Source organism: Pezoporus wallicus, unplaced genomic scaffold (assembly GCF_028554395.1).
Source record: "Pezoporus wallicus isolate ANWC-B61680 ecotype Strahan unplaced genomic scaffold, APGP_CSIRO_Pwel_v1 contig_3817, whole genome shotgun sequence".
In the NCBI taxonomy this organism is placed as follows: domain Eukaryota; kingdom Metazoa; phylum Chordata; class Aves; order Psittaciformes; family Psittacidae; genus Pezoporus; species Pezoporus wallicus.
In genome coordinates, this window is record NW_026635157.1 from 2,263,224 (window position 1) to 2,291,138 (window position 27,915).

The 27,915-nt window shown below is 40.0% G+C and overlaps 1 protein-coding gene across 2 annotated transcripts in view; it reads right to left on the bottom strand.

The window, feature by feature from the left end:
- CNKSR3 (CNKSR family member 3) overlaps positions 1 to 27,915 on the bottom strand; it is a 58,643-nt gene that overhangs the window by 15,734 nt on the left and 14,994 nt on the right. For both annotated transcript variants that reach the window (XM_057406139.1, XM_057406132.1), the window contains 4 exons: positions 12,604 to 12,767; positions 4,936 to 5,138; positions 3,179 to 3,266; positions 975 to 1,016 (listed from right to left, as the gene is read on the bottom strand). In XM_057406139.1, the coding sequence (XP_057262122.1) occupies positions 975 to 1,016; positions 3,179 to 3,266; positions 4,936 to 5,138; positions 12,604 to 12,767 (497 nt within the window). The remainder of the gene's footprint in view (positions 1 to 974; positions 1,017 to 3,178; positions 3,267 to 4,935; positions 5,139 to 12,603; positions 12,768 to 27,915) is intronic.

Genomic DNA, 27,915 nt, shown 5'->3' on the forward strand with positions numbered 1-27,915 from the left:
AAACCATCTTTCACAGGGGCTTTGAATCCTTCAGAGTAGACATATAATTACAGGACAGGGGGAGCTGCCTTGTAGGAAGACATTGGTTTGGATTACAATGGCCCCTGGAAACAATAGTTCCAACATTTTTTCTTTTGTTTTACATCAGATTTATAGAGCAGCAATAAAATAAACCAAAACAATGCCTAAGTGTGAATGCAAGGAACTGCTCAAACAAGGGAACTTCAAACAACAATATCTACTTCCAGAGTAGTTGTGCACAAATGGAAAAAGAAAGATGCAAAAAAAAAAACTCTTTTACGTGGTTGCATTATTTATACGACATAATTATTTTTAGTTATTGTGCTACTAAATTCTTAAGCATCTATGAGCTAGCGGAAGGCCTTATCAAAGAGCACAGCCTGGCTCATGTCAAAAGCAGGAAGCGATGATTAACTGCTACAAAATATAAAAAGCATTCCATTACGCTCCTCGTTTGGTCACAAGGCTGTTTCAAACAAACCTGAAAACTCTAACTCAAGCACAATCAGAGACAGAACTTTAGTTCTGTGGCAGGGCAGTTATTTTTTGTGAAGAAGTTTAATAAGCCATAGTGCATTTAGGGCTTTCACAAACTGACCATCACAGGCATACTTGGTTTGTTTGGGCCACTATTATTTTACAGTACTACCCCTCACAAGAAAATCTGAGATCTAAATTATCTTAAAATATATATATATATTTATATAAAAATAGCTCTGCAATGAAACTTTAATGAATACTTTACTCTGTGCTATTACACACACTACCAGTCTGTTCAAACTTCATTAGTTTCCTCTAGAGCAAAGAATATTCACAAAATGGCCCATAACAATGTTTACTTGCATGATACATCTGTATGTGTGGGATTGGAAAGCTGTTGTCAGTACAGAGTAGAAGCCACCAAAATAAATGTGAATGCAGGTAGCTGAGTTTCAACAGAAACATGTACTTACTACAGTCTGAACTTTATCTTCCATGTCAGCCACAGCGCAGTCCTAAAACCAAAACAAGAACAAATGGCCTACATTAACCAATAATCACGTAAACACATTTCTGAAAACTCTGCATAACCGCCACTTTAACCTCTACCTGAAATAGAGTTATTCATGCTGCAAGGGATCAATCAGATTAGTTTCACCCAGTAGGGCTCAAATGTACTGTTAAACAACTATTTTCTGGCCCTGGCAGAAAGCAATAATAAACCTTGAAAGCTAAGAGAACACGGGATTCAATTACAGCCAACAGACTTTTCCAGAAAACCAGAACCCTGCACAATAAAACTAGACCCTCAGGAGGCTGGGTACATAAGCTTGCCATACTCTGATAAACACCAACTTAAGAGCTGCTGTGTCCCAGGCACCAAAATTGATCCAAAACATCTATTTTGTTAAAAAGTGATTTTTTTTAAATATGCTATTGATGACATTCCTGAGGGCCAGAGGACTGCACAGAAAAAAAGCATTATTTACACAGCCCAGGTACGAGTCTTTGAAGTGAAACAAGTTTATGTAACAAGCTACAGAAGTCATAATTTTCTGCAGGAAGAGCTAGAGAATGTTAACAGATTCTCAGATTCGTAAGTTAAAACGGCAAGTAAATAATGAAACAAGCTCTACAGTATCTCTAAGGAGAAACCCCCAAACTCCAAGCATTTAAACAAGCTTAAAATCCAAGATACTTGCCCTTGATATCTATTCTGGGTTTGCATGGCAAGGTTTTGGTAGCAGTGGAGCTACAGGGTGGCTTCTGTGTGAAGCCTGCCCTGTCTGATGGAACCTAAATCACCTAAAGATTTTTCAGCTGTCTCTCCTTTTTCCACACCAGTGCATTCCTTCAGACTATTTCCAATGTATCTGCAGTGTCCCAGTAAAAAATTGCATTGATTCTTCTCCCATTAATGTTTTTGCTCATATGCACCAATCCTGTACTTTACTATAGCTCATACCAAGTTGGCAGAGAAGTACTCTGACAGTTTTTAAAAGGCTAGGGTTGTATTTGCCAACTTCCATTCCCCTGCCGTCAAAGGCTGATTTAACTGAAAGATTAGACACCATTTTTAGTAGTTTTATTAACACAGTTCAGCAATCTCATATCTCAGTTCCTGTAGCACTCTTGGGTGAATACCATCTGCTACTAGAAATGCTTACTGCTCTACTTCACAATCTGCAAATCTGTAGCTGTAAATCACTGACTTTCTGCAACTGCACATGCAACACCTAAACAAGAAGGGCATTCAGCAGCAAGCCAAACTTGTGCTTCTTTGAACTTACACTGTACTATCCAGACACTGTCCTTTCACAATGGTCCAACTGATAAAATTGGGTGTTATCATGGCTTGACAACTCACAGGATGTTTCTATCCTTTGACATCATCGCCTCAAAACTGGGAAAGAATCACCCATGTCACAGGACATGGTCCTTTGGAGTTCAAACAATATATAGCCACTAATGTACTATGACAAGTAGTACATTAGACTAATGACTACGAGCAAGTTGGGCTGGAACTGAAGTGTGCACACAGTGCTTCACACCCAAAGCAGCAGATTGCTGTCAGAACACGTTCAAAAACGTGCAGTATTACTCAGGAAGCAAAATTACATAATTTGCCAAGACTGTCACAGTTGCTATATGTCCTTTTAGCTGTTAACAACATAAGCACCCTTCACAGAGCTGATAAATGGAGTTCTGAAACAAAACTGTGGTCTCGCACTACTGGTGGAAGAAGCCAGGCTAGCAGGGTTTGAACTGCAAAGGTGGCAGCTCCTTCCCTTACTTGCATCATTTTCCATCTGATGGATAAAACACTCTGTACAGGACAACATCTAGGGAGCCTGTTTTTCAACATGTTCAGAACTTGAAAATCTTTAAACATAGACCAACTGTTTTGAAAACTAAACCTCTTCCCATTAAAGCTCAAGAAAGTGAGTAGCCTTTAAACCACAGTCACTAAAGACACAGCCAGCAATAGCAAAATTGGAAATTGAGTTGGGGGACAACACACAACTGAAACTGACCTTCATGGACCTTTCAAGTAAGCTGTCATTTCCAGATCTGCCTTCCAATTAGGACCCTGCACACAGTGAGAACATTACTTCCCTAAACACCCCCCCCCTTTCCTTCCCTTTTGGAAAACAAAGTGGAAAAGAAACCAGCTGACCTTCTGAACAGTAGTAGTGAGATCCAAGCAGAGCTGAATGATTCTGTTCTTCATTGATGAAAAGTCAGCAATACCCGTAAATGGGGTCCTGCAAGAGAAAATTCCCTTTAGATAAAAGGGACCTGTCTTCTCCCACCCTACCTTACCAGTGAGGAATAGCAAACAAGAGCAAGCGTTACAATTCTGACATCCATGCAAGTTTGAGGATACAGTTTTATAATACAAGTATTCCTGCATATTCCTGACTGCATAGTCCTGCTCCGTCCTTGCACCAAAATTGGTGAATGTCTTTGATGAGCAAGTTCAGAAAGCAAAACCAGAAGAAAAGGTCCATTTTCCAAACTACAGTTCTCTCAGCTGTGCGCTCATGTCAGATCACACTGACTGTTGTAAAAATCACACTCCTGGGCCTGCCAGCGAGTAGACATCTAACTCCCACATCTATGATTACTAAACCCCAGGGGGGGGGGGGGGGGGGGGGGGGGGGATCTCTAAATGAAAAAAAGAAAAAAAATGGATTTTCATATTGAGCCTCACTGTACCTCTGTGTGTAAATCTTGGAAAAGGATCATTATAGGCAGAGCAGCTTTAGAGCCTATAGAATCTCACCTCAGACCTTCCAGACAGCTGAAAGAGCGAGAAGGGGGGTTGAGAAGCAACCCCAAACATCTTGCTGACTGAGATGCAGAAGAAATTTAGGGCAAGCTACCAGCAACAGGGTAAGAGGAGAGGATCAAGCGAGAAGCACACTGTTAACATCACTGCCTGGACACAGAGCCAACTGCTAGGTGAAGGGCAGGGATACTGAAGGATAAAAGGGCTCCTTGTTGCGGTACCCATGAAATTTTCCTCCTAACCCTTCTCTTTGGGAAAGCTGGCAAGGGTCTTGAGAATTTACATTCATCTGCTATCATGGACAGCATCCCTGCCAGCAAGCAATGGCTCTAGTGCCTGTTTGCTTCCTCTGCAGCTGTCACAGAACAACTCTGGCTCTTGTCAGGGGAAACAAACCCCACACAAACACCAAATTGAACAAAGAAATAATTAAACAAAACACACATCCATCCCAATTCCTGTCCTACCCCTCACGAAAAAAATACGGCAGAGGGTGTCTGTCAAATCACAGAGCTAAGGCCACAATTTGAACAGAACACTAACAATTTTTTTACAAAAGGACCTGGCAATGGCAAGTAATTTAGAAGGTAGGATGAGGGCAGGGGAAATCACATGTGTGAAAAACTGACCTGAACAGGAAGGCTCCTACTTTTATGAATACCGGTTTGGGTACAATGTTAGCAGTTTCATTGGTTTTAGTAAGACTGGAAGCACAAAAGTAAATACCCTAGATTAAATTTGTCCACTAGAGCCCTTCTGGCAACACCAAAGAAGAGGTGAGATTATAGAGTCACTGACTGGTTTGGCCTGGAAGAGACCTTAAATATTACCTAGTTCCAACCCCCCTGCCATAGACAGGGACACCTTCCACTAGACCAGGTTGCTCAAAGCCGCATCCAACATGGCGTTGAACACTTCCAGAGATGAAGCGGCCACAGCTTCTCTGGGCAGCATCTTTCAGTGTCTCACCACAACAGAATGTCTGGAGTAGAAATTTAAAGATGCTACCTCTAGTTCTCTCCATATAATATAACACCATAACTGCATACAGATCTTTACACCCAAAGCATCTAGAAACTGCTCTACAAGGAGAAGCAAGTCATTATGGCAGTAAAATCAAAATATAAAGATTCTATTCTTACCGGTCCAACCATGCAAGCAAGGCTTTGGCAGCACCAATAAGCTCTACCACAGAAGTAAGGAATTCATTGGGGGGCTTGCGAGAGGTGTTTCCATCATAATTTGAGTTTTTCCTACGGCTGCTGATGTAATTTTGCAGATTGTTGGATGATGCTCGCAGTTTGAGAACCAGGTTCTTCATATTGTCTGTTTCAAGGCCATAGTTCTGCAAGGAATAATATTGAGCTTGATAAATCTCCTTATTGAGCCCTCCTTTATATTATACTGCAAGTTACAAACTTATGTGGGATGAAAGTTCTGAGGATGGGGGATCTTTTTTCTTTTTTTCCTCAAAAATGCCTTCTAAGACTTTTCTACATGACAGCCACTTAAGAATAGTTTTGTACATGCCAAACCCCTTCAGTTTCTGACATTAATGAGATTTGAGAACACTTTTCAGTCAGAATGAAGTTGCAGTCTCCTACCAGAGGGCATTTACCTTTCAAAACGCGGTTAGAATAACATGATTGTGTTGCTTCTCTTTTTGCTAAAGGAAAGCAAATGCTGTTTTTTCTTAAAATATTTTCTATACTGTGGTACATAAACACTGGAATAACATTTCATTCACAACTAAATATAAACAATCTGGCAAGAGATAAAAACATCAACAGGAAGCAAACGTAATTTCACAGTCACAAGCTTGAATAAATATTTGGATCACAAGTTTTCAGTAACTGTGCTCCTTGATTACAGCAGTGCAATGATTGGCAAGTTTGAGGACTGTGTTAACTCTATATATAGTAATTAAAACCATCCTTCGATGTTGTATTTTTCATTCAACAGCACCTTCATAAATATTTGAAACCTAAAAAAATCTGTAAGTACTGCCTGCAGCTTCAACTTTGCAAATTCAAATACAACCAAACCACAATCCCCAGGATTAAAACCCAATTGGTTTTATGTAACACATTGATCATCTCATGCTAGACATGTCAGAGACGCTACATCTGTTCTAACGACAACTTAATTTTGTAATCAAGATTATCTTCTTTGTCCTGTCAGCTTGCAAATGTGTGAATTAAGTAGCAACATGTTGCTATGTTCATTTTTGAGTTATCCCACCTTGCAAAACCTCTGTGGACATTTTATCAAAGTCTCAGAAAATGCTTAGTTCTGAGAGTGAAAATCACCACCCAAAAATACAAGACAACCATGCCTTTCTCTATTCTCTTGCTCCTACAGACTCTTACTACCAACCTCAAAGTTCCATAACTTAGTCAGGTATTATACTCTTTCTCCTTTCCTTCTTAAAAAACTAAAGCAACTAAAGCAAATCTTAATTCCATTCAGTTCCAAGCTTCCAGGGGTTTCTGATGCCTCCACTCACAATCACAGCATCACCTGTCTGAATGGGAGCTAGGGAGGTTTCAGTCCAACCTCCTGCTCACAGGCTCAGCTGTGAGCTCAAACCAGCTTGTTCCAGTCAGGTCTTGAAAACCTCCAAGGGTGGAGACTGCAGAACCCTTCTGGGCAACCTGATCCATCATCTGACTTTACCTAGAGTAAAAAAGGGTTTCCTTACATCCAGCCTGAACCTCTGATTTCAACTTCTGCCCAAAGTCCTTCATCCTCTCGCCATGCAACACCATGAACAGCCCAGCTTTGTCATCCTGTCAACTGTGCTCCCCATCACAGTATGTGCTAGGAATTTGCTGTTAAGGTCTCCCTGAAACCTTCTCTTCCACATGCTAAAGAAGTTCCAGGCCCTCAGCCTCTCCTCATGGGTGAGTAACCCCAGCCCTGACCACCCTGGTAGCCCTCCACTGAGACTGCACTAGCTCATCTACCTCTTTCCTGTGCTTGGGAGAAGGGTCATATATAGACTAATGAGTGCCAGGTAAAGGGTGATGATCACTTCCCTCCCTCTTCCATTAATGCAATCCAAGATGCTGCTGACCGCCTTGCTGCCGGGGCACACTGCTGTCTTGTGGCTCCATTCCCTCCAGTCAAGCACCCATAAAACCCGCTCTTAGACTAAGTCATTTACAAAAGACAAAACAGAGCCCTCATCCTAAAGAAAACCACCAGTGTAAGGAGAGGTTTCAGCTATTCAGCTACCTGCAAAAAAAAAAATCCACCAGCTCCTATGGATAAAATCCAGGGGGTGTAAGTTACACAAATGCCTGCCCTCCTGCCCCGAGCAGGCTTGGCAAGGAAGCACCCTTAAAGTGCAGCCAGGAACGGGGGTCGAGAGGATACATCCAATTTAAAAAAATGCCACTGCTGCAACAGCAAAGGATATCCTTAAATTTTCCAGGATCACAGAGAGGGAAAGATTTGGATTACTAAATGATATCAAAGTACTTGCATACTGTCATGTGTGACCTTATCACCTTTTAATTAAAACAGAGGAAAAAAAACCCCACCACTCACACACAAGACCATCATTCAGATGTATCTCTTACAGTTACTTTTCTCCTCTTCACAGGAGACTGCATATTAATCTATTTTTTGAGGAATACTTTTTCACCAACAGGACTGGATGTGGGGTAAGTTCCTGTGACCACAAAAGTTTGAAAGTAGCCATGTGCCAGAAATCTCACCCTTTAGCAAGGGAATTAGAGGATGCTGATCCCCCTTCCTTCCATAAAGGGACAGAAAACACAACAGATTCTGTTTTCTGTACAGTGGTATTGCCACCTAATGACTCCCATCAGAACTTGAGAGACTCTCGATATATTTAAGTATCTTCAGGTCTTTCTTTCTGTCATTCAGATGCAGAAGTTGTGCCCAGCACCTGTGGGTGTCTGCAATTAGAGATGGCACCAGCATTTAAATGGACATATGTTAATATACCGCATCAGATTTTGGCTTTGGCCCTAAATCATTCACATTCTCCTTACCATAACACTTTCACCTTATTTATACAGCAGGTCAAAATGGTGTGACTTTTCCAGTTCAGCTAGTTTTTTAATAATTCTAACAAGTAGTTCTGTTTCGAGGTGGACTTCAGCAACACAGATGTTGCCTCTGGAGATACACTGGCTCCAGCTTCAGACTGCAACTGGCCTCCCCAACAGCCTATCAGGAGCACATCACAGCCAAGCTCTCCAGTCACTGCACTAAGCTTTCCTACAGCTTCCCCCAAAGACTTTGCAGAGTGCACTAGACAGTGCACTGGCAGTCTGTACTCCAGGAAAAGTCCTGGCTAAGCACCATGCCTATCCAGCACAACAGGGAGCACGCAGCTCTTCAGTACAGATGACTGAATTCTTCAACTACAAGATCAGCCCTGAGGAATGAACTTCCCCGGAACAAAGGGTCATCACAACCCGAAACACCTCACTTCCAGAGGCAAGCCAGTCTTCTAACCTGTTTGAAGTAATACATAGAAAGCATTATGCCTCTTCACCAGATACAGCAATATTTCCATGCAAATTGACACTATCTGAAACATCTCACGTTACTTATTCCTGCTCCTTCCCTTGCAGTGTCCAGTTTGCTGGGAAGGCTGGTTTAGGGAACTAAACCATTCAAAAACATCTATTCCCTTTTTTACTGTAGTGTGCTCTCACCTGGTTTAGGTCCCTGAAATAGCTCACTTCAGGGTCAGGTAAGTGCACGCACAAAAGATCCCTAATAGAAGGCAGCAGCTGACTTGGATTAATTTGACTTGTCATGGAGCAGTAGCCCCAGATCAGGACAGATAGGAATGCTGATAGCACAGCAGCTTACTAAGCAGCCTTCTCAGTAGCACACACTTGAAGCGCAGAACTTAGCGGACTTTTTTAAAATACTTCTAGAGGACTGAGGCTACAATATTTAACAGCCTATTTAAGCAACCAAAAGGTTTTAGATGTTGCTCATGAACTGAAGAGCACATTATGTTTTCACATCACTCCCAATTTCAAGCATCAAAGTTGCTTTCATCAAAACATTGACCAGTGGTCAGGAGCACCTTACATCAAACATTCCCAGCTTGTTACTCATTAACCTGCAGAGCCACATGTGGGGCTGGGAGGGAGAGACAGCATGTACACATGCACAGGGGAGCACAGGCACACAAGAGCATGCTCTTTCTGAACACCATTGCATTTAATGAGAAAAAGCACTGACCAAATAATTGCTTAAGGTCAGGCAGCCAACATTTTAAATAAATAAATAGCGTGGCTAACTGAAGTCAAAAGAGCACAGCAGTTGTGACAGGCTCTACTACAGCCCAGGGGCAACGTCCCCTTTCCCTTTCACAGCCATGTGCATGTGCCACAGTGCAATGAGCTGGGTCTGCTGGCTGACCCACCTGACAACCAGCTCTGGGGGAAGAAAAAATGAACAACAGACTGAATGCCTGCTCAAAAGCTGATCTGTCTGATTGCATGCCTTTATTATAAACACTAGAGTTAACATAAGGCACTGTCACAGTCACCTAATTCTTGCTCTCTCCCCTTTTAACAGAAATGCATTCTAAAGAACCCTTTGGAGTCCCAGACTGCCTAATAAATATCACTAAGTTTAAAGCCAAGACATCTAGAAAACTGAAATATTATGAGGTGGTGCAAAGATGTGGTTCTTCTGACAATGATTAGCCACTAATAAGTCTTCATGCATGCATGTTCTAGTTTATGTTTTGAAGATTTTTTTTGTTGTTCTGTCAGCATATTTGCAGGGCATTACTGCCAGTGAAATTATCAAAAATACAACACTAAAAACTGGTTTTTTTGGTTGGGGGGGTGGTGGTGTTGGTTTGGGGTTTGTTGTTGTTTTGTTCTTGGGCTCAGGGGGGTTTCTTTCTTTTTTTTTTGTTTGTTTTTGTTTATAAGACTGCTTAAAACTGGTATCTCTTCATTCTAACCTCAAGAAAAATCAGATGCTTTTATGCTTCCAAACTCTTCCATCATACAGTGTCGATAAAGATTCACAACCCTAATCCAAAAAACACATTAAAAGGGAAAATATTTGCATACAGTTTCCCGTTAATGTTTGCATTGTTTTATATTTATTAAGCCCAAACAGGCAAGACTACTCATCAGGGAATAATAAGCATCCAGTTTTCGCCACTGCTCTAGATGCTTCTTGTCCCAGTTTTTGGCTGAGAAAGCTTATTTTCTGGATCCCTGCTGCTGCTTTTGTGATTTTGCATGAGTTTAATAAGCATACTTATGTATGTTTGTTTCCCCTTCCCCAAATATTTCAGTCAACTAAGAAACGTCTTCCTCCCACCCTTTTTCTCCCCCAAGCAAATATTGTCAATAAAAAGATGGAGGTCCTCAAGTTGATGTTTCTTTTTACTCTCTGAGGAATTCAGTTTCTTTGATAAATCCTCTAAATTCCTTAAATAAGCCTTCAACACCTGTTCAGAACCAGCACAAGACCAACAGACACGTGCGTTCACATGAAGTCTTCACTTTTTATCCCTGTCCACGTACTATCCCACTGCCTCTTCAGCTACAGCTTTGTTGCATATGCAGCCACTACTACGAGGAGATGAGGGAACACTACCTCATCAACCAAAGCAGCAGAGAAAAATGCATTAATTTCTCTTTCAGCTATCCTGGCTCTAGAGTTTACTTACTAGAGCACGAGACAGCATAACTGCAGACATATTTTCAGCTTGGCACAGTAACTGCCAAAAAATAATAATAATAAAAATTTTAAAAAACAAGTATTTGGTGGTTTTTCTCCAGGAAAGGAGAACCTTCACACTGTATTTTTACAGCTGATCTACTGAGGCTGGGAAAAAGGTCTGTATGGTCAATGCTTGAAAAGAGTTACTGCAGGAGAAAGGTGTTCCAAGACTGCTGCTTCACTGCATTTAGAGCTGTAACTGTTCTTGTTGTGTAAGGGAACCAAAGCACTGATCTGAAGGAAGTTCAGCTGGGAAACTGCCAAGGCAAAACTAGATAAAAAGGGAAATTCTTCTTACGGACTCCATGACTGGAGAACCAGAAAAATAAATCCCCAAAATAGTTCCTCTGCTTTCAAGGCTCCAAAATGTAGGCAAATGCTACCATATACACACACACACATAAAAATAACCCCACCTAATTATGTCAATACACACACCCATTTTCAAAGAACTAATACAGATGGAACAGGGAAGCCTTTGCTCCCTCACACAGAGACAGCAAAGTAAGAAATTGGCTGTCATTAGACCTTGAAACACACCATCCCCTCAGCAACAATATCAACAGTGATTTTATAATAACAATCCCAAAAACTCAAGGGAAGGGGCATCAAGAAGATGAAAAAGGGCAGGTCTAACACACAGAAATCCTTCCTCCACCTCTTAATAGAGAACAAGGACATTGCAGCTGCAATACATGAATTCTGTCTAATACATTAACTTGAGCTGCATTTCACAAAGGATCTCCAGAAATGAGTCTGAGGTCAGAACTTTTGTCTAAAAAGGAAATTGGAAGGAAATTGTAGGAGATAAAACACAGCTTTAGGTTCTGGCATTCATCCAGCTTTGTTCATTTTATGCTAATATTTTTAAAAGTCAGAGAAAAAAGTGCCTTCGGGGGCACTTGCCACATCCATTACTTGAGTCAGGACTGTATACAGCACAGTACAGATCCCCTCAGCTGCCTGATAGATGATTATTCCTTCCCACAACATGAACTGCATTTCAGGCTAACTCCATTCTTCTGTTAGATTTTCAAGTTAAATGGTAAAATTGTTTTATAGATTAAATATTGAAAGGAAATACAATGTTTTTCAAATATAAGAGAAACTCCTTGGGAAACATTTCAGATTGTATGAAGCGATTTCCTTAAATACACTCCTTTCAGGTTTTCCAATTTTTTCCTGGTTATGGAGTATAAATGATCCCTGTAGCACCTCTGCAGCAAATAAAGCACATATTACAAAGGCAATAAAGACTCTCCATTTTAAGAAGAGGATGCTGAGGCACTGCAGGTCTTGCCTAATGAAGGGCAAGCAGGCCAGTGCTGGCCAAGGAATCAACAAGCAGCCTTTCCCACCCTTCTCGCTGATGTAATCATATATACCTCTGGCTCTCATTTGCTGTGTTACACCAAACATATCTTCAAGACTGTCTCCAAACTACAGCTTTTAAATAAAGCCTGCACTAGCAAAACAATCTGAAATGTATTTGTTCTTTCCAGAGTGTTTGTTTTAAAAGTATCTGTGCGGTTATGTATCAGGAGTAAGACAGAGGAACAGTTTAACTTCCGAATCCAATGGGAGTTGAACCCATTACAACTGTAACCAAGTTAGTAAAACATCCCTCATCTCAAACATTTTCTTCGCTTTGTATGTACATTACAGAATTGTCCTAAATCCATTTCAACTGATACAAGGAATCATTAACAGCTGTCATTTCAACAGTATATATTCCATTTTCTTTGACAAATTCATTCTACTCAAGAGAAATTTTAATCACTCTGCTCACTAACAGAAGCCAGAAGATCTAACAATGCTACTCAGATAACTTCTTTCTTTAGAAGAGCAGCCAAATTAATTAGCATTGCCTCTTATGAGGAAAAAGTTAAAAGAGCTATTAATATAAAGCTCGTGAGAATTAAACAAATTCTTAATTTTTTCTTTTACCATGATGTGTAGCAGAAAGCAAAAGACAAGTATTCCAGTTTTATCAGACTCGCCTTTGTTATTCACCCAAAAGAGCTCTTTAAGAAATTCTTTGCATATCTGTTCACCACTTAACTAACCAGTGCACACAGGAGATCCACAGCCTCTAGAACCAGTTCCTGGTGTCCAATTCGTGAGATGCCCAAGTCTTCAAGGTCCTGGTGAGAAATCTGTAACAGCTGTTCACCATTTATCTTCTCCCGTTCAAATTTATGGACATACTGCTGCAGGCAATCATCCAGGCCTACCAAAACACAAAAGAGGGAAGGAGATGTGATTACAGATTTGTCTTTTTTTTTTCTAATTGTGAGAGAGGGGGAAGGAAACAACACCAAATCGCAACCCCACAAAAACAAAAACAAATCCTGTGAAAGACACAGATTGCAAGTTCATATAATATGTGATGTCAAATGATGAAATAAACTTGCAGTGCAATTGAAGTTGTACCACGGGCAGAACAAACAAAGCACTCAGGTTATGTGGATCTTTGGGTCACTCAAGTCAATGCACAACCTGCCTGATCCTTCTGGATCAATGTTATCAGGTAAGAATGTATTTTTGGTTTCTGCATAGAATAACCCAAAACCCTGAAGGGCAAGCAAAGCAACAACAGCAAAAAAAATGCAACAGGGCAAGGCAAGAACAAAGATCTTGCTCAAATTCTAGTTGGACAAGTAAACAAACAAAAGCACAAAACTCCAGTTCTCCATCCACTTATACATAAAAGGGCTGAATGAATGATGAGAGGAAAATAGAACAATCAAAGCCAAAGCCATCAAAATGATGTTTGGCCCAAGTCTCATTAGTCTCATGATTTACAAGAGTCCACAGCTTCCTGAATCAGCCATTCCTCCTTCCCCTCACTAAGGATTAATGGCACTCACTAATAAGAAATCCTATTCACTTTTGTATCTATGAAGTATTTTTAAAACAGTTTATTTTGTCCCAGCAATATCCCTCAAATCCTCCCTTTAAATTGTGATTCTATAATCCTGTTCTCTACAGTATCCTCTTCCCAGTGATTAAAGAAAAGATTTCTGGTTTTCGTTTTGTTTTATTTAACTAAGCTTCATGTGTTAATCATGTTTTTTGTGTATTCTTATTTCCTCTGGTCTTAAAGATCCTGTGAACAGCAACAATCTAGGAAAAACAAACTTTGGATGGATGTGTTATTTTAAAGATGATGCAGAGCTCTTGATGCCCTGCTCCATTTCAACATCTTAGCTTGAGCAAGAGGAACAGATCCAATTAGGCCTGTTTTATAGAAATACACTGTAAATAGTTGACAAGCAAAAATTCAGATTACACATTCAGCATCTACTTTGTAGCATTCACAATAGTTATGTTTGCTTGACCATTCAGTTCTTCAAAAATTGAACCTTTAGCTGTATAAAAGGATGTTTATCCATGGCACTGTCTCAAAAGGAAGCCACTGACATGGACAGGATGTTGAATTGTGCAGATGAGAAACATGAACAGCATCCTGATTTACAAGGAAATTAGAGCCAGAAGACCAGCACCCAATTCCACTTATGTAGCCACAGTAGCAGCCTGGAAAATAAGCACTCCCTGCACACCCTACTGCCAAGAAAACACTCAAGACAAATCACAAGGGAGTTCCAGAAGTCACATGAAATAATCTCGTTTCATAACAGCAGCACAAGCAGTCACCACTGCCTTGCACTGTCTGGTCCCAGCAGATCTGTAGATTAAGGATTTTCAAAGCCACAGGCTTAGTTAACACATCACTTGCCTTTTAACTCTCACTCAGAAATTAATAAAAACAGGCACCCTGACACTTAACAGTCACCCCTTTACATGACTCGGGCAAGCATAATTATTACAGTAGATCAAAATCTGGCTGAACAAGCTTGACTTGTCCACATGCAGAGCTACTAGTGTGCACAGCTTGATTTTCAAGCATAATTATGAATGGGAAAACCTGCATGCAAGATGAGCAGAGTCTCCCAGGGCTACAGTTGTTTGGGGTTCACTCTTGTTTCTTCCCATCTGTCTTGGCAAGGCCACATAAATTTTGAAAATTGAGCCCAGTGTTCTCTTTCCCACAGGCACCAAGTCCCCCCTTAGGCTATACAAACTCTTTTCCCAGGAAAAATAATAAAAAGATCTGGCCTTCATTATTTAACAATTTATTTTTTCAAAACAAATTCTCAACCAGGGCTGACATACAGTGAACATATTTGGCATTCCTAATTTTTATTGCTGTCTTGCAGACCACTGTTTCCCACCATTTGCCACTGTAAGCCCATAGTTTCCATTAAGAATAACACAAACACCTAAAATAAAACACTTTATTCAGCATGCAATGAAGTTTTCTGTTGTAAGGTTTTCTGGATGCAGTGTTGCTTTTGCCTACTATCCTTTCTGTGTATTGACTCAACTTTCTAGATCCTCATTCTATGCTAAAACATGAGACTCAGAGTTATATTACACACACACCCCCAAGAAATACAAGTACAGCTTTCAGCTTGCTTTTTTGAATTCATGCTTGCCTGTTCCTTGAAAGTCTATTACAACTTGAACAGCTACCTCAAATATTTTTAATGAGACCTTAAAAACAATACTTCTGCAATCACACCGTATGACTGTATTTTATAAAATAAAATATCATAAAAATCACACAAATGTTAATTCAAAACAGCCAACACAGATGCACAGCAGCTCAGCTAGAGATGTATTAAAATGACCAAAACTATGCAAAGCAGGAAGTGAGGACAGACCCACACATTCATAGCAAGCATTCACTAATGGTTTAAGATGAGCTTACTAACATTAGTGTTATTATTTCTTACAAGGAAACATATGGAAAAACCTTAAACATTTTAATTGAGATTGTAACCACGTGTATGGTCTATTGTTTAATTTTCTCTCATATCAACTAATGGTTAAACATCATACATAAACCAGAAAATTCCTATTTTGTCAAGAAAGAAAAAGGGAAGAAAAAACCCTCATAAATCAGTTCAATAAACTAAACAAAATAATGCTTACGTTTTTGAAGTCATTATTCAAATGCCACTGGTCATTTTTTTTCCTTCATCAAAACATCTCAGTTCTTTCCATGTATTTTCTCTGAGCTTCAGAGCCTCATGCAGACTTGGTATTGTCCTTTAACAAAATCTGGATATTTTTGAGAAACTTAGATGAATTGACAAGCCTATATTACTCAGAAAGACACTTTCTTACCCGCAGGGTCACTGTCAACAGTGCAATATTCACAGGTTCAAGCAAGAAAAGATGTCCTGGGTTCAGCAGTAGCAGTCATGTTTCTCCTCCTTGGTAGCTGGTGCAGTGCAGTGTTTTGACTTTCAGCTCGGGAACAGAGCTGATAGAGATGTTTTGGTTTGGCCAAGGACTTTGTGAGCCTCATGCTCTGCCAGGGAGGAGGGGAAGCTGGGAGGAAGCAGAGACAGGACACCTGACCCAAACTGACCAAAGAGCTATTCCATACCACAGCACGTCATGCCCAGGATGTAACTGGGAGTTAGCCGGAAGGGCTGAGAGACTGCAGGGTTGGAGGAGGTATCGGTCGGAGCTTGGTCGGGCTTGGGGGGGGAGTTATCGGTCAGCGGGTGGTGAGGTGTTGTATTCTGTTCCCTTGTTATTTCCTTTATCATTATTATCATTGGTGGCAGCAGTAGTGATTTGTGTTATACCTTAGTTACTAAACTGTTCTTATCTCAACCCGTGGGAGTTGCATTCTTTTGATTCTCCTCTCCGTCCCTCCAAGAGCAGGGGGAGGGCAAGAAAGGGGGGGAAGTGAGCGAACGAATTACCTGACTGGGTTTAAACCACGACAAAAGAGTTTTCTCTCTCTTATTTTTTTAACACCACAATTAAGACTGACATTGGAAAAGATGTCCATATTTGTCCTTTACCCAAACAGGAGCCCTTCAGAAGTCTGATCTATTAATTTTATGCTCAAAGTATGTTTAAAAAGCAATTGTCTCAACTGCATATGAGAAATAAAACTTGCACATACATCAAAACCATGCACAAAAGATAATCCTCCTTCCTACTTACATAATTTTTCAAGAATGAGGGAAGATGGAAATAGCAATTGTAGAATGTTACTCAAGTTTTACAATGATAGTCGCATTGATTTTTTGGGAAGGGAGGGAGAAAAAATAGTCTAGTTAGTGTTATTCCTATCATGAAAACCCTTCTGAGGAACTGCGGTGAAACAAACAAAACTCCCAAATTTTGGCAGGTGTAGAGATGTGCAATAGATACTAAGAACTGTCTAGACTTTTGTGTCTAAAATAACCTCCCATGACTATGCAAAGCACCCCAGAAGACATTCAATACGTTGCATTCATGCAAAAGCACTAGGAGAGAGCTTACACTTAACAGATTTCCACTGATACCCATTCTCTGTTTCCAAGATTAAGAAAGATATTTTGAATTAGAACTGGGGAGGCAAAAAAACTCTTTGAGGGAATTAAGGGGGAGGCTTGGGTCCAAGCCATAACTATCAGTTTATTCAGAGAGAACATTTTTACTGTTGATAGATGTCAGCCATCCAGCAATGACATATCCCAAAGTACTAGAGATGCGTGCTTTATAAGCCGAGTCATTATGTAGCTCCGTGCTTTTTTCTCACTTCTGTGCAGGACATCACCAGATAATTTACCTACCATAAAACAGTAAAAACAGTTTACTAATGTATTACAGCCACAGGTCCAAAACCAGCTGACTTGCCATCTCTTCTTTCTGCCTACCATCCCACTCTCTCCTCTTGTGAAACCATAGAGTCTATACACTTCAACATGGCAAGGCAGGGAGGGGCCGGAAGCAAGGAAAAGAAAGGAGAGATAAACAGGGCAAGGAACCGAGGAAGGAACATTTAAGGGGAACTGGAAGGTAACAGGGATCATTTTCCTTTAGTTCAGGAACTTGAACAGAGTCTCAGGTTAGCTTGTGAAACATCAAAGCTGTCGAGAGGAAGTAGGAAGAGCACAAGCCACTTGTACAGAAGAACTCATAAGTACAAGACCTCTTCCACATAGCACCACCATAGGGATCATCACTGTCTCAATGAAATACAGCCTTATTTTATGAATATGTACTCTTCTCTGTTGGGTGTCTCTAATAAACTGCAAGCACCTCATGTCTTGAGGTAGCACCAAGGTTCAATTACAACTCCCATCCACTCAAGGAGCTCCCCTGGACAGCTAGCAAGGTGGGACTGCTGAAGTGTTTTTGCCTTATCACATTAAGAAACACACATTCAAATGTTTCAAGAATCCAACCTTTCTACCTAAGAAAGTCGCTCTAATTCTGGTCTCCCCTTCTGTATCTATTCAGTCGCCATTTCTAGTCTCCAAAGACCCCTTGCACACACAAACTTCAATGCATCCCCCTAAGCTTTGAAATATCTATTTTAGGAGAATCTTTGATATACCCAATGATACATGCTACTGTACTATCATTTATATTCAACATTTTATAACTGTTATAGCAATAGATTCCTCCCTTCATTTCCCCCATCTATTTCAGGACTGGAAGAAATTAAAACAAGAACAAGCATGAGGGAATCAAGGCAGCAAATGAACACCAAAAAGAAAATGCTACTTCATAAGTGGGTGAACCAGCACCTAAGAAGGCAAATTAAAGTAGGGGAAAAGGGTCTGCAAGACAGCTGTGAAAAGCTGAAGCATTTCCATCAGACAGGTGCAGGGTGAAAAGGAAGAAAATGCAAAGTTCAACAAGAAAAAACCCAAACATGCAGTTTTCTTTAATACAGAAAGCAGTGGCAAGGTTGTTCTATTGTAACACCACAGATGCCATTCTCCTCCTGCAACATTACAGACAGAGCCAGGAATTTAAGAATCCTTTAAAAAGATGATGAAAATAAATCTAGAACAGTCAGTGGAAGCTTAATTCAGTAATTATTTGAGCCTAGGTAAGAACTGACTTTCTAGGACCCACATGTCTGAATGTTTTTTAGCTATCATGACTGATTTAGCATTTATCTTTCTACAAGTTTTCAAAACAAAAGTTTAGTTATCAGGTGGTTTGAGCCACATGTAAGGGCCGGAAAAGAGCTCAAGTTTGCTAAGAGCTTAGTTTGCCAAGAGAAAATAAAAGCTTTCAAGAAATCTTTGAATTACTGTAAAACAACCTTCCTTGTTCAATTCCTTAATCCAAGTGGTTTCACAATCACTCATAACAGTGCCACCATCTGACGCATCAATCATTAAAAAAAACACCAAAAAAACACCACAGAATTGAAGAGCAAGAGCTGCTTATTAACAGCACAAAAGGTTTCCTGCATGAACCAGCTTATTTATAAAATAAATTCTCATGTAGTCAATTGTAAGCAACTCCTCACTTTTCTGTTTAATCATCTGCATCCTAACCAAGCAGGCACAACCTGTTGCCTCAACAGGCATTAGGTCTAGTTTTGCTGAAGACAGACATTGCCTAGAACTGCCAGAATGGTACAAGTTTGTTTTTTGTCTCCCACTTCATACAGGGATGGAACCATAAAAACTGCTGGCCTCTGCTTGCCATCAGGGATGCAAAGGGCAGCTCCCTCATGAAGGTCACAGCAGGACAGAGGGAAAGGGCAAAGCTTTCAACTTTGATAATGACTGCTTCAGTGTCCCCTCTGTAATCCCCTCTGACTGACAGTTGCACAGAAAGCTTTTTGCAACATGTTCCTATTTTCAGTATTTCCAGCTAACATATTTAGCCTGGAAAAACAGACTACATACACATGCATTCACACTACCTCAAAGTAAATCTATTCATTCCATTCAAATCCACCCATAAATCTCTTAGATCCTTTTGAATGCAAAACTGAAAGCTTTGCCTTGTAATAAAAGAACTGGTGGGTAAATTTGGGTTGTAAACCATCCCGACGAGAGGGCTATGGAAACTGTGTTTAACCTTTTGTTGCTCCATATAGATGTAATCTCAGACAGGTCTTATGCTGTGCTGTACTTTATACCAGTCCTCCCTACAAAGCTATTGATTTAGACCATTCCAACAGTACCCATTATCATGCTCCAAAACTGTAAATTTGAGGACAGCTATAAGCTTCAACGCTTCACAGGGTCAATCATGAAGTATGTTAAGAAAGAATCAAAATCGTTTTCATCCACACACTTCCTGAACCCTTCCGAGAACTCCAGCAAATTTGCAAGGCAAGACCTCTCTAGAGAAGCCAAAAAAACTCACTCAGATTTCCCTCACATAATATTTTCAGGAAACTAAGCAGACATGGAGTAAGAGAAGAGTCTTTACAGAAAAAGAGAGACTACAGGGAGGAGGAGGACACAATGAAGGCCTGCAAAGCCAGAAGCAGCACAGAAAAGCAGAAAGAGCACAGGCTGTACATCATCTCTTTGAATAAAGGAATTAGGGAGAGCCAACGAAGGTAGCATGTAACAGGCCCAAACAAGCAATAGAAGAGTGATTCTTCACACAGCAGTATGCAACAAATGTTCAGCATCCACAGAGGGTCAGAGGACGGTTCATGAAAGAAAATGTCACATAAGTCATGTCTGACTCTGAAATACTCAAACAGAAATGGTTGAAGGGTTGAGGAAGCCTACAGAAGGAAACAAACCATATGTCATCTGTCCTACAATCGTCCTTAACATATCCCTTTTGGGCAAACATTCAGGATGGGGTACTCAGGTAGACAGCACAGGACACACAATTTCCACAGCTGTGCCATACACAGCACCAAAATGTATATTGCAACTTCCTTTTAATTACTTTTATCCTAAGACTTAAGAAAATTATTACCTCTTTGCTAGTGAAAGCTACTAGTGGTATTGGTATTCACTGTACAAGTGACATAAGATTTTTCCCCAAATGCAAAAATTCTATACAGATAAAGAGAAGGTGGTGGGTGGGGGTGAAGGAAAAAGTTAAACAATAACACTGAATTGTGATATCAATATACACCAAAGCTATAACCAGAGTTCTAGCAATACTAGGAAACAGATCACAAGGAATCATACAGATGCTCTTATGGGTTGTAATCCAGCTCAAGATATTAACAGTGAGTGGAAAATTACAAGAGTTAATTTAGAAATTGTACCTTCAGTTGACAATGAGTGAACTTATATCAGGACTCAAAAATAAGTCATGAGTGAATGGCAGCATACAATAAACTGAAATAAAAAACAATCTATAATAAATGAAATATTAATGGTATTTCATTCCAAAAGCTTTTCAGCCAGAACTCAAAGTTGAGTTTGCTTTCTTTTTCACAACTCTTTTACAGGGAACTCTCTTCTTTTTTTTTTTTCTAAAAAAAAAGAGAAAAAAGGTGTGTGGGAAGGGAAATTCTACTATTTCTACTATTTTCTATAGCGGGCTTCTTGTTATGACATAGCTGTAAGGCTTCAAATTAAAGGCAAAATTAAAACCTAATGCTTTAGAAATTGAAAAGTGAGCTGTGCTGGCATTTCTAAAGGGGAAGAAAAAAAAACCCAAACAGAGCCTCCACCAGAAGAGGACTGCTGACCAGAGACATACAAAGGATGGAAAAAATAAAATTGATGCATATAGTTTTTTTCTGCCAACTTTTATGTACATTCTCTGCCTGCAAGGATTAAGCTCCACATCATGAAGTAGCTTCACAAAATACAACACTTGATTCTTAAAAGAGAAAACCAAAGCACAACTGCATCACTCACTGACCAGCTACGTCTGGCAAAAGCATTCTTTCTGTACTTTAACAGATTTTGTTTGGCAAACTAAATAAGTGAGATGGAAGCAGAGCATAGCCATATGTTCTCTGAGATAGACCTGGCACTTTAAGTTTCAACAGAACATGTGATGAAAGCCAACATTCAGCAAACATGTGCTAAACACTTCAAAACAGAGAACACACCTGCCTGGGGCAGACAAGCCCAAATAGCTTCCCAGCCAATACCACAAGATGTCTTCAGGGACACTGCTGACAATATCCTCCCTGACTTCACAGCAAAAACAATATCCTACTTGTGGCAAGACGCAACTCACATTCATCCCCTGGGTAATACTGCAGCATGAGCACGGCAACACAAACCTATATTGTAGCTGTAATGAGGCACTTAATCAACATTTATTGCTCAAGTAGCACCCACTAACTACTATAAACTCCAAATTGAAACAAGAAAATATCTTTTTGCCCAATGTACTAATGCATGCAAAGACGTGCCTATTTGTCTGTTGGTTGCATTTAAAATAGCTATAATTAAATGGGTTTAGAATGGCTCTCCACTGCCACAGAAGCACTTCCAGCAAGTATGACCCAGATCTTGTTATTCTTCTTCACTTTAAGTTTTTGCTATTATAGCTAAATTATTTTAAAGCCACACAGCCTGATATTGCATATTGTAGTAGACTACTGCAATGTCAGAAACATTTACACTCAATTGCTACTAAAAAGGACTGTTCTTGGACTAATTTGCTCAAACTCTTTTGACAGGCACCGTGTCCAGTGAGCATACATTCGTGTTTGTCACAACCTAACAAAATCATTTTGCTGGTGAAGACATGACTGACAATATCAGCAAATACAGAGCTTTTAGTACAGCAGAAAAGTAATCATTCAATGTGATTTTAAAGTCACATGCATGCATTATGGGAGGCAAGAAAGACGATCAAATGGCTGTGGTGAGAAATTCTTTAAAAGGCCTAAAAACACTGACAGCTCTTTCCTACACCTTTAAAAATGCTCTTCTGTCTCTTTTTGTTGCTTGCAACTGATCTCAATGACTAATCAAAAGGTGTTGCTTAAATAGGGCAGCAACAGAAGTTACTTCATTACACCAGCATAGAGTAGCTTCATTAACTTCACTCAAGCAATGACTGTAGAACTGTTCCATATACATCAGGATAAATTAGTGTGTCCTACAGGCTATTAGTGACATAAAGCATCATTCTCACATACTGTGTTAAAACTCATAACGAGTTTTTACTGAAGTTTCAGTGTGCAGACTCTGTTCCATCCTGGGCTTGAAAACCTCACTCCTCTTGGATGCTCAGAAGTTGTTTCCCAATACACATGGGCTCAAAGAACCACTAACTCTTTCTCCAGCAGGAAACAAAAGCAAGTGGTAAAATCATAAATGGAGAAAAACATATGATTCCAGGATTCCTTTTTCTCACCCCACTAAGGCTTTTTCTTCATACTAAATACATTTTAAGACATGCTGGCCAATACGTTTCAAATTATCCTCAAACAGGATTTTGCAGCTTCTGTAGTCAAGGTAGGTCTGCTTTTCTCTCCCTCTGAAAAACTAGTTTGTTCTAGTGATGTAAGTAACAGCTTTGCCTAGGCCCAGTATAATTTTGGCAGGAATGAAAGGCAGAGCCACTGAAAGCTGCAGTTGAGAAAGATACACAGACAAGACCTTTGTCCCTCACAGTGTACAGTGCTGGGCTTTATAAGAAATTAATCCAACTCACCATATGCCCTCTCCTGTACAGAGCACATAGGGTGACTACCTTGGAAACAAACCAGTCATAGGCATATCACAGACTTTGTCTCTTCTGCAGCTAGGTGACAACAAGATCCGAGGTAGAAGAGCAAATGCCATTTCATCTTCAGGCTGGTCTAACACCCCAACTCACTCAGTAAGGAGGGCACAAGCAGGAAGACAGCATGACCTTAGAACATTCACTTCCTTAGATCCCATATAGCATAGAGGGATGCATAAATGGTTACTGCCAATGCACTTTCATCCAAAACTGAGGTAAAGCACCACCAGAAATGAATTTGTCCCAGCCACTGCACATCTTGACAGGAGAAGGCAAGCTGCAGAACTGCCTGTGCTCCAGCCACTGCAACAGGACCTTTATAAGCTCAACAGCAGCTTCAGCTGGCATAGTGGGCTGTGAATTGGGAAAATATGTAGGGAGGACTCAACCTGGTCTGCCACCTTTGCTGTAAAATTGCTGCAAAGGACTAGGGCAGAAAGTTGCAGATAGATGGGAGATGAACAGCAGGACGTGACACAACTATGGCCAGCAGGGGTCATCTAGCAGAAACATGACTTGTACATAGTGAGACCCCCATGCTATTCCTCACTGGACTGACTGCAGACCCCACTTACAGAAAGGTGTATTTCCTCACACCCATTAAACAGCTCCAAAGAGAAGCCTGAAAGGTATCTCATTTTTGCTACTAACAGACGCAGATGTTTTCACTAAATCAACGCAACCACAGAGGAATACATTTCCCAGAATTTTCCAACTCACAAAACCATGCTGAATTTGCTGGGTGGTTTCTTTTTTATACCACTATTCTAGCACACTCGTTTTACAGGAGAACTTCTACTCAAAACATGCCTTTAAAACACTTCACCATTTTGCTTACAAAAGTATAATAGCACTGAACCTAAAATAGTCTTTCTTAATGCTAGCTGTGGTGTCATCCACAAGATTTCAGGAACCAGACTTCTTTTTAATGAAAAAATTTAATTTTGTTTTATTGTTCCTGTGAAATGCATATTACAGCTTAATCCATAGCAGGAATATGGAATCATTTAAGCCTCCTGAGGCAAAAACTCTGGAAGCTGTCGAAATTACAGAATTAGGACACAATCTGTAAGTCACGTACAGATGAAGACCACCTTTCTAGTGTCATTCTTCCCATCATCCATCCTACTTCTCACTCAGCATCCCTGAACCCCTTTCTTTCTCACCTCCACCATACTACTACCCCCTTGCCAGAAAACCTTCCAGGTCCTAGCTACAGCAAAATGGTCGACAGAGAGCCAAAACAGAGGTGATGAGGGGCCCCACTGCGTGCTCTGGCTGTGTCTGAGCATCTTCTAGGACTCACACCAGTTCACCAGAGAAACACTGCAAACCACAGCCTGGACAAGCTTTGTAGTGGACCAGCATATACCACTCCCAAGGCACTAGTGCACAGCCTGGCAGCAAACTACACCATGCAAGGAACAGGATATGGGAAATACACAATCTAGGTGCCATTTAGGAGGAACCAGTGCTGCAGGGCTGTATTTGGAACCATGAACTTAATGAATACAAGGCACTTTAATGACTTATGGGATGTTGGACAAGAGGCAGTGTATGCCACAAAAGAGAGGACAGCAACAGTGGTGTAGGATGGATGCTTACACAGCTGCTTATAGAGATAGCATGTTAATACACAGTCCTACAAAGTATAGGTGAGAATTCTATTTGCCTCTGAAAGTATTAGGCCAGAGACAGGGAGGATGGAGAAGATGGGACATAGATGGACAAGGTCTCTGCACCTAACAATGAAATCCCTTCTGCAAGACACTTTTCTCTCTCTGTAACCCAGTGCAAAATATTAAAAACTCACCAAGTGCATATACTGCCCAAGCTTTCAAAACTGGCTTATGTTGTGTCATATCAGTGTCCCAGGCTGCTAGTCAGACTGGTCTTCTGGGTCCCAGATGTTATTACCATCAGTCATTTTGTATAATATTGCTTAAAGTAAAGCAACATTTCACTTCTTACTGAGGAGTATGTCCTTGGCAGGTTTCACCCATCCTGCATCTCCTTGCTCCAGTTTTTCAAGCAGTAGACATAGGAAGTTAAATTTGCCAACAGGCAGCTCCCCATCACCGTACTTTACTAGTTCACCTAACTTCACTATTATTATAAAGTAACTCACAGCCAAATTTAAGAACAATTTGCACAGCAGCACCAGATACGGGAGCACTCCTGGACAATTTAATAAGGCATTCCCCTTATAAAGTCTTGTAATTTCCATTGTAATGTTAATGTATTTAGAGTAACACACAGTTTACATCAGCTCCATTGCAATGATGAAACTGCAAGGTGTCAAAAATTCAAAGCTGTCTGAACAAGGAATATTTCTGCTTCAGAGGGTTAGCCTCAGTAAAATACAGCCACCTGTATTTCCACCAGTATTATCTTTTGCCTACTGACACTTCAAAGCAATGCTTCTTCAGTTCGTTATTCTCATACATTTAACAATTCTCTGACTACACATAAACATACCAGTGTAAACCCTGTAAACAGTTTTTCCTTATACTGAGTTTTTTCTATGTTACTATCCATTCTTTTTTTAATAAAGAAAGTGAAACTAGCCATTTAGCAGCCCTACTTCTATAAAAGTATAAAGCAGACAATCTCCCCTTAAGGCTTTAAGTTCTGTATTTGCAAAACAGATGCATGAAGGGATGAAAATCCTATAAATGGTTTGCATTCTTAATGTCTGACACAATTTAGTCCTTGGGGAGCATCTGCTACTTGTCTATGTGTGTGTATGTGGGAGATTGCATACAATCTTTTACAATGGGGCCCTGAACATGTAACAGTACTTTAAGCACCAAAAATAACCTACAGTCCTGCTGCTGTATTAAGAGCAATGATCAAAATGTCACCTATTAAACTTTTGCATCACTATAAGATTGCTTTTCCTCACTCTTCTTGGTTGCTTTTTTTACAAATCAATAAACCCCACAGATACTTCTTGCACACTTACATTGATTCAGATCATATTGCAGTAGACCCTGCTTTAGCTACCCCCAAGTACATAATCAGGACATGGCTGTTGGACAACAACAACAGGAGGCACTTGTTAACAAAAAAGTCTTGCAGACAAAACTCTGCAACATAACGTCACTAACCTTGGTTATGAAGACACACTAGAGAAGTTGCAACAGCAGAAGGAATGACTGCACTTATTGTTAAAATAGTAGTTTATCACAAGGAATTAACTTGATCCAGAAATCTCCGAAATAGGATAGAAACAAATGGATGCAAATACTGTCCTAAAATCAGTGGGTGCAATCATTTTTGCACCTGTTTATATCAAATATGATCCCCTCTCCAGTTGCTATTTCCAGGGTGATTTGCACATTCATTTCTTACTTTTCTTCTACTTACTGTTCTTCTATTTACCTGTCAAATAGCACAAAATTTTTAAAACCTCAAGAATCCTATTGGTGCTCAGAGATTTTATGCTGTCCACTACCAGCTACTACAACTTTTAGTGGATTTTGCAAATCAGTACAAACAGTAGAAATACTGAAATGTAATACTGAAAAGTATATTTCATAAGCACTGTAAAATTCTCAAAGCTTTGCTGGTCCTTGAAATTCAAATTTTGAAGAAGCCTAGCCACTTTATTCTAACACATACCTATCTTGTCTTCAACGTAACTGTCCAGTGGAAAGCTGAAATATGGTATCTGCTCCTCTTACCCTGATATTTTAAAGGAGTTATAATTACCATAATCACAGAATGGACTTACTAGAGCCATTAATTCAAAATACACAAAAGGTTACAATATTTCTTTTAAAAATTACTTTTTTTTCCTCTCTCCCCCCTCTCCCTTTCCATCTTTAAAAGTTGCACCATTTTTGTAACAGTGCTTCTGATGGGTAAAAAGGCTGTATGAAACTGAAAAGCATAGAAAACTAGAAGCTGTTTGCCTACTAAAAAAAAAGATATTGCATTCAATCCAGAAATCTCATAAGTTTTATTTAAATACAATTTTAAATAAGTTTTTTATTTTAATTTAAATTTAAATAAGTTTTATTTAAATACAATTGTAATTACAAAAACTAATACAAGTTATTAGTTTGTTTTGACCAAGTTAAAGCTGCCTGAACAGCCTCTCTCCTGGATACATACTTGAGATAAAGTATTACAGAGTCTGATTTCCAAGCCACCTAGCTAAAGAGAGCAAATACTGTGTTGAAGCTAGAGCTTATTTCCACAGCTTGGACTTCTGCAAGTTCAGGTGCCACATGGTTAATACTGTGTAGCAGTCTCCAGTTAGTGATCAAATTTTCAAACTTCCAAATCATGTCAAATTGCTTTTTGTGCCCAAGGACATAGTTGGACGTGTAAATTCAGAAGCAGTGTGCTATTTTGTATGTGGAGAAAGAACATGCAACCAGGTTGATCTTCTTCAACCCCTGAAATACTCTTATTTGTTAATTATGCAGTGATGGCCTTTTAAGATGGTGATTTATGTAAGCCTGTTTGATCACTATTCATCCTTGTTCTTCACTTACAGGTACTGTAGTGACTTTATTTACACCTAAGTTAATCATTAGGTCTTGCAGGAGGTGAGGAATAGCAGGGGAGGGCAAAGGGTGGGAAGAGAGAGAAAAAGGAGTGCAATTTTATAAGTTATCAAAACAGCAGCAAAGAAACAGTATCTCACACAAATACTTTTTCATTAGGCAGACTTGGCTTCACAATCCCACTCAAGAGACTGCTACTGAGAGGATGGCACCAGCCACATGTGCTCTCTACCAAAGCCTCCAGAAAAACCCACCAACTCCAGCAATGCCCCCACCACAAGGACCCCTCAGCAGAAAGCTGTGAAGTATAAACTTATTTCCAGACTGTCACCACAAAGGCTACCAGGTGCTCCTGTCTTCTGCTTA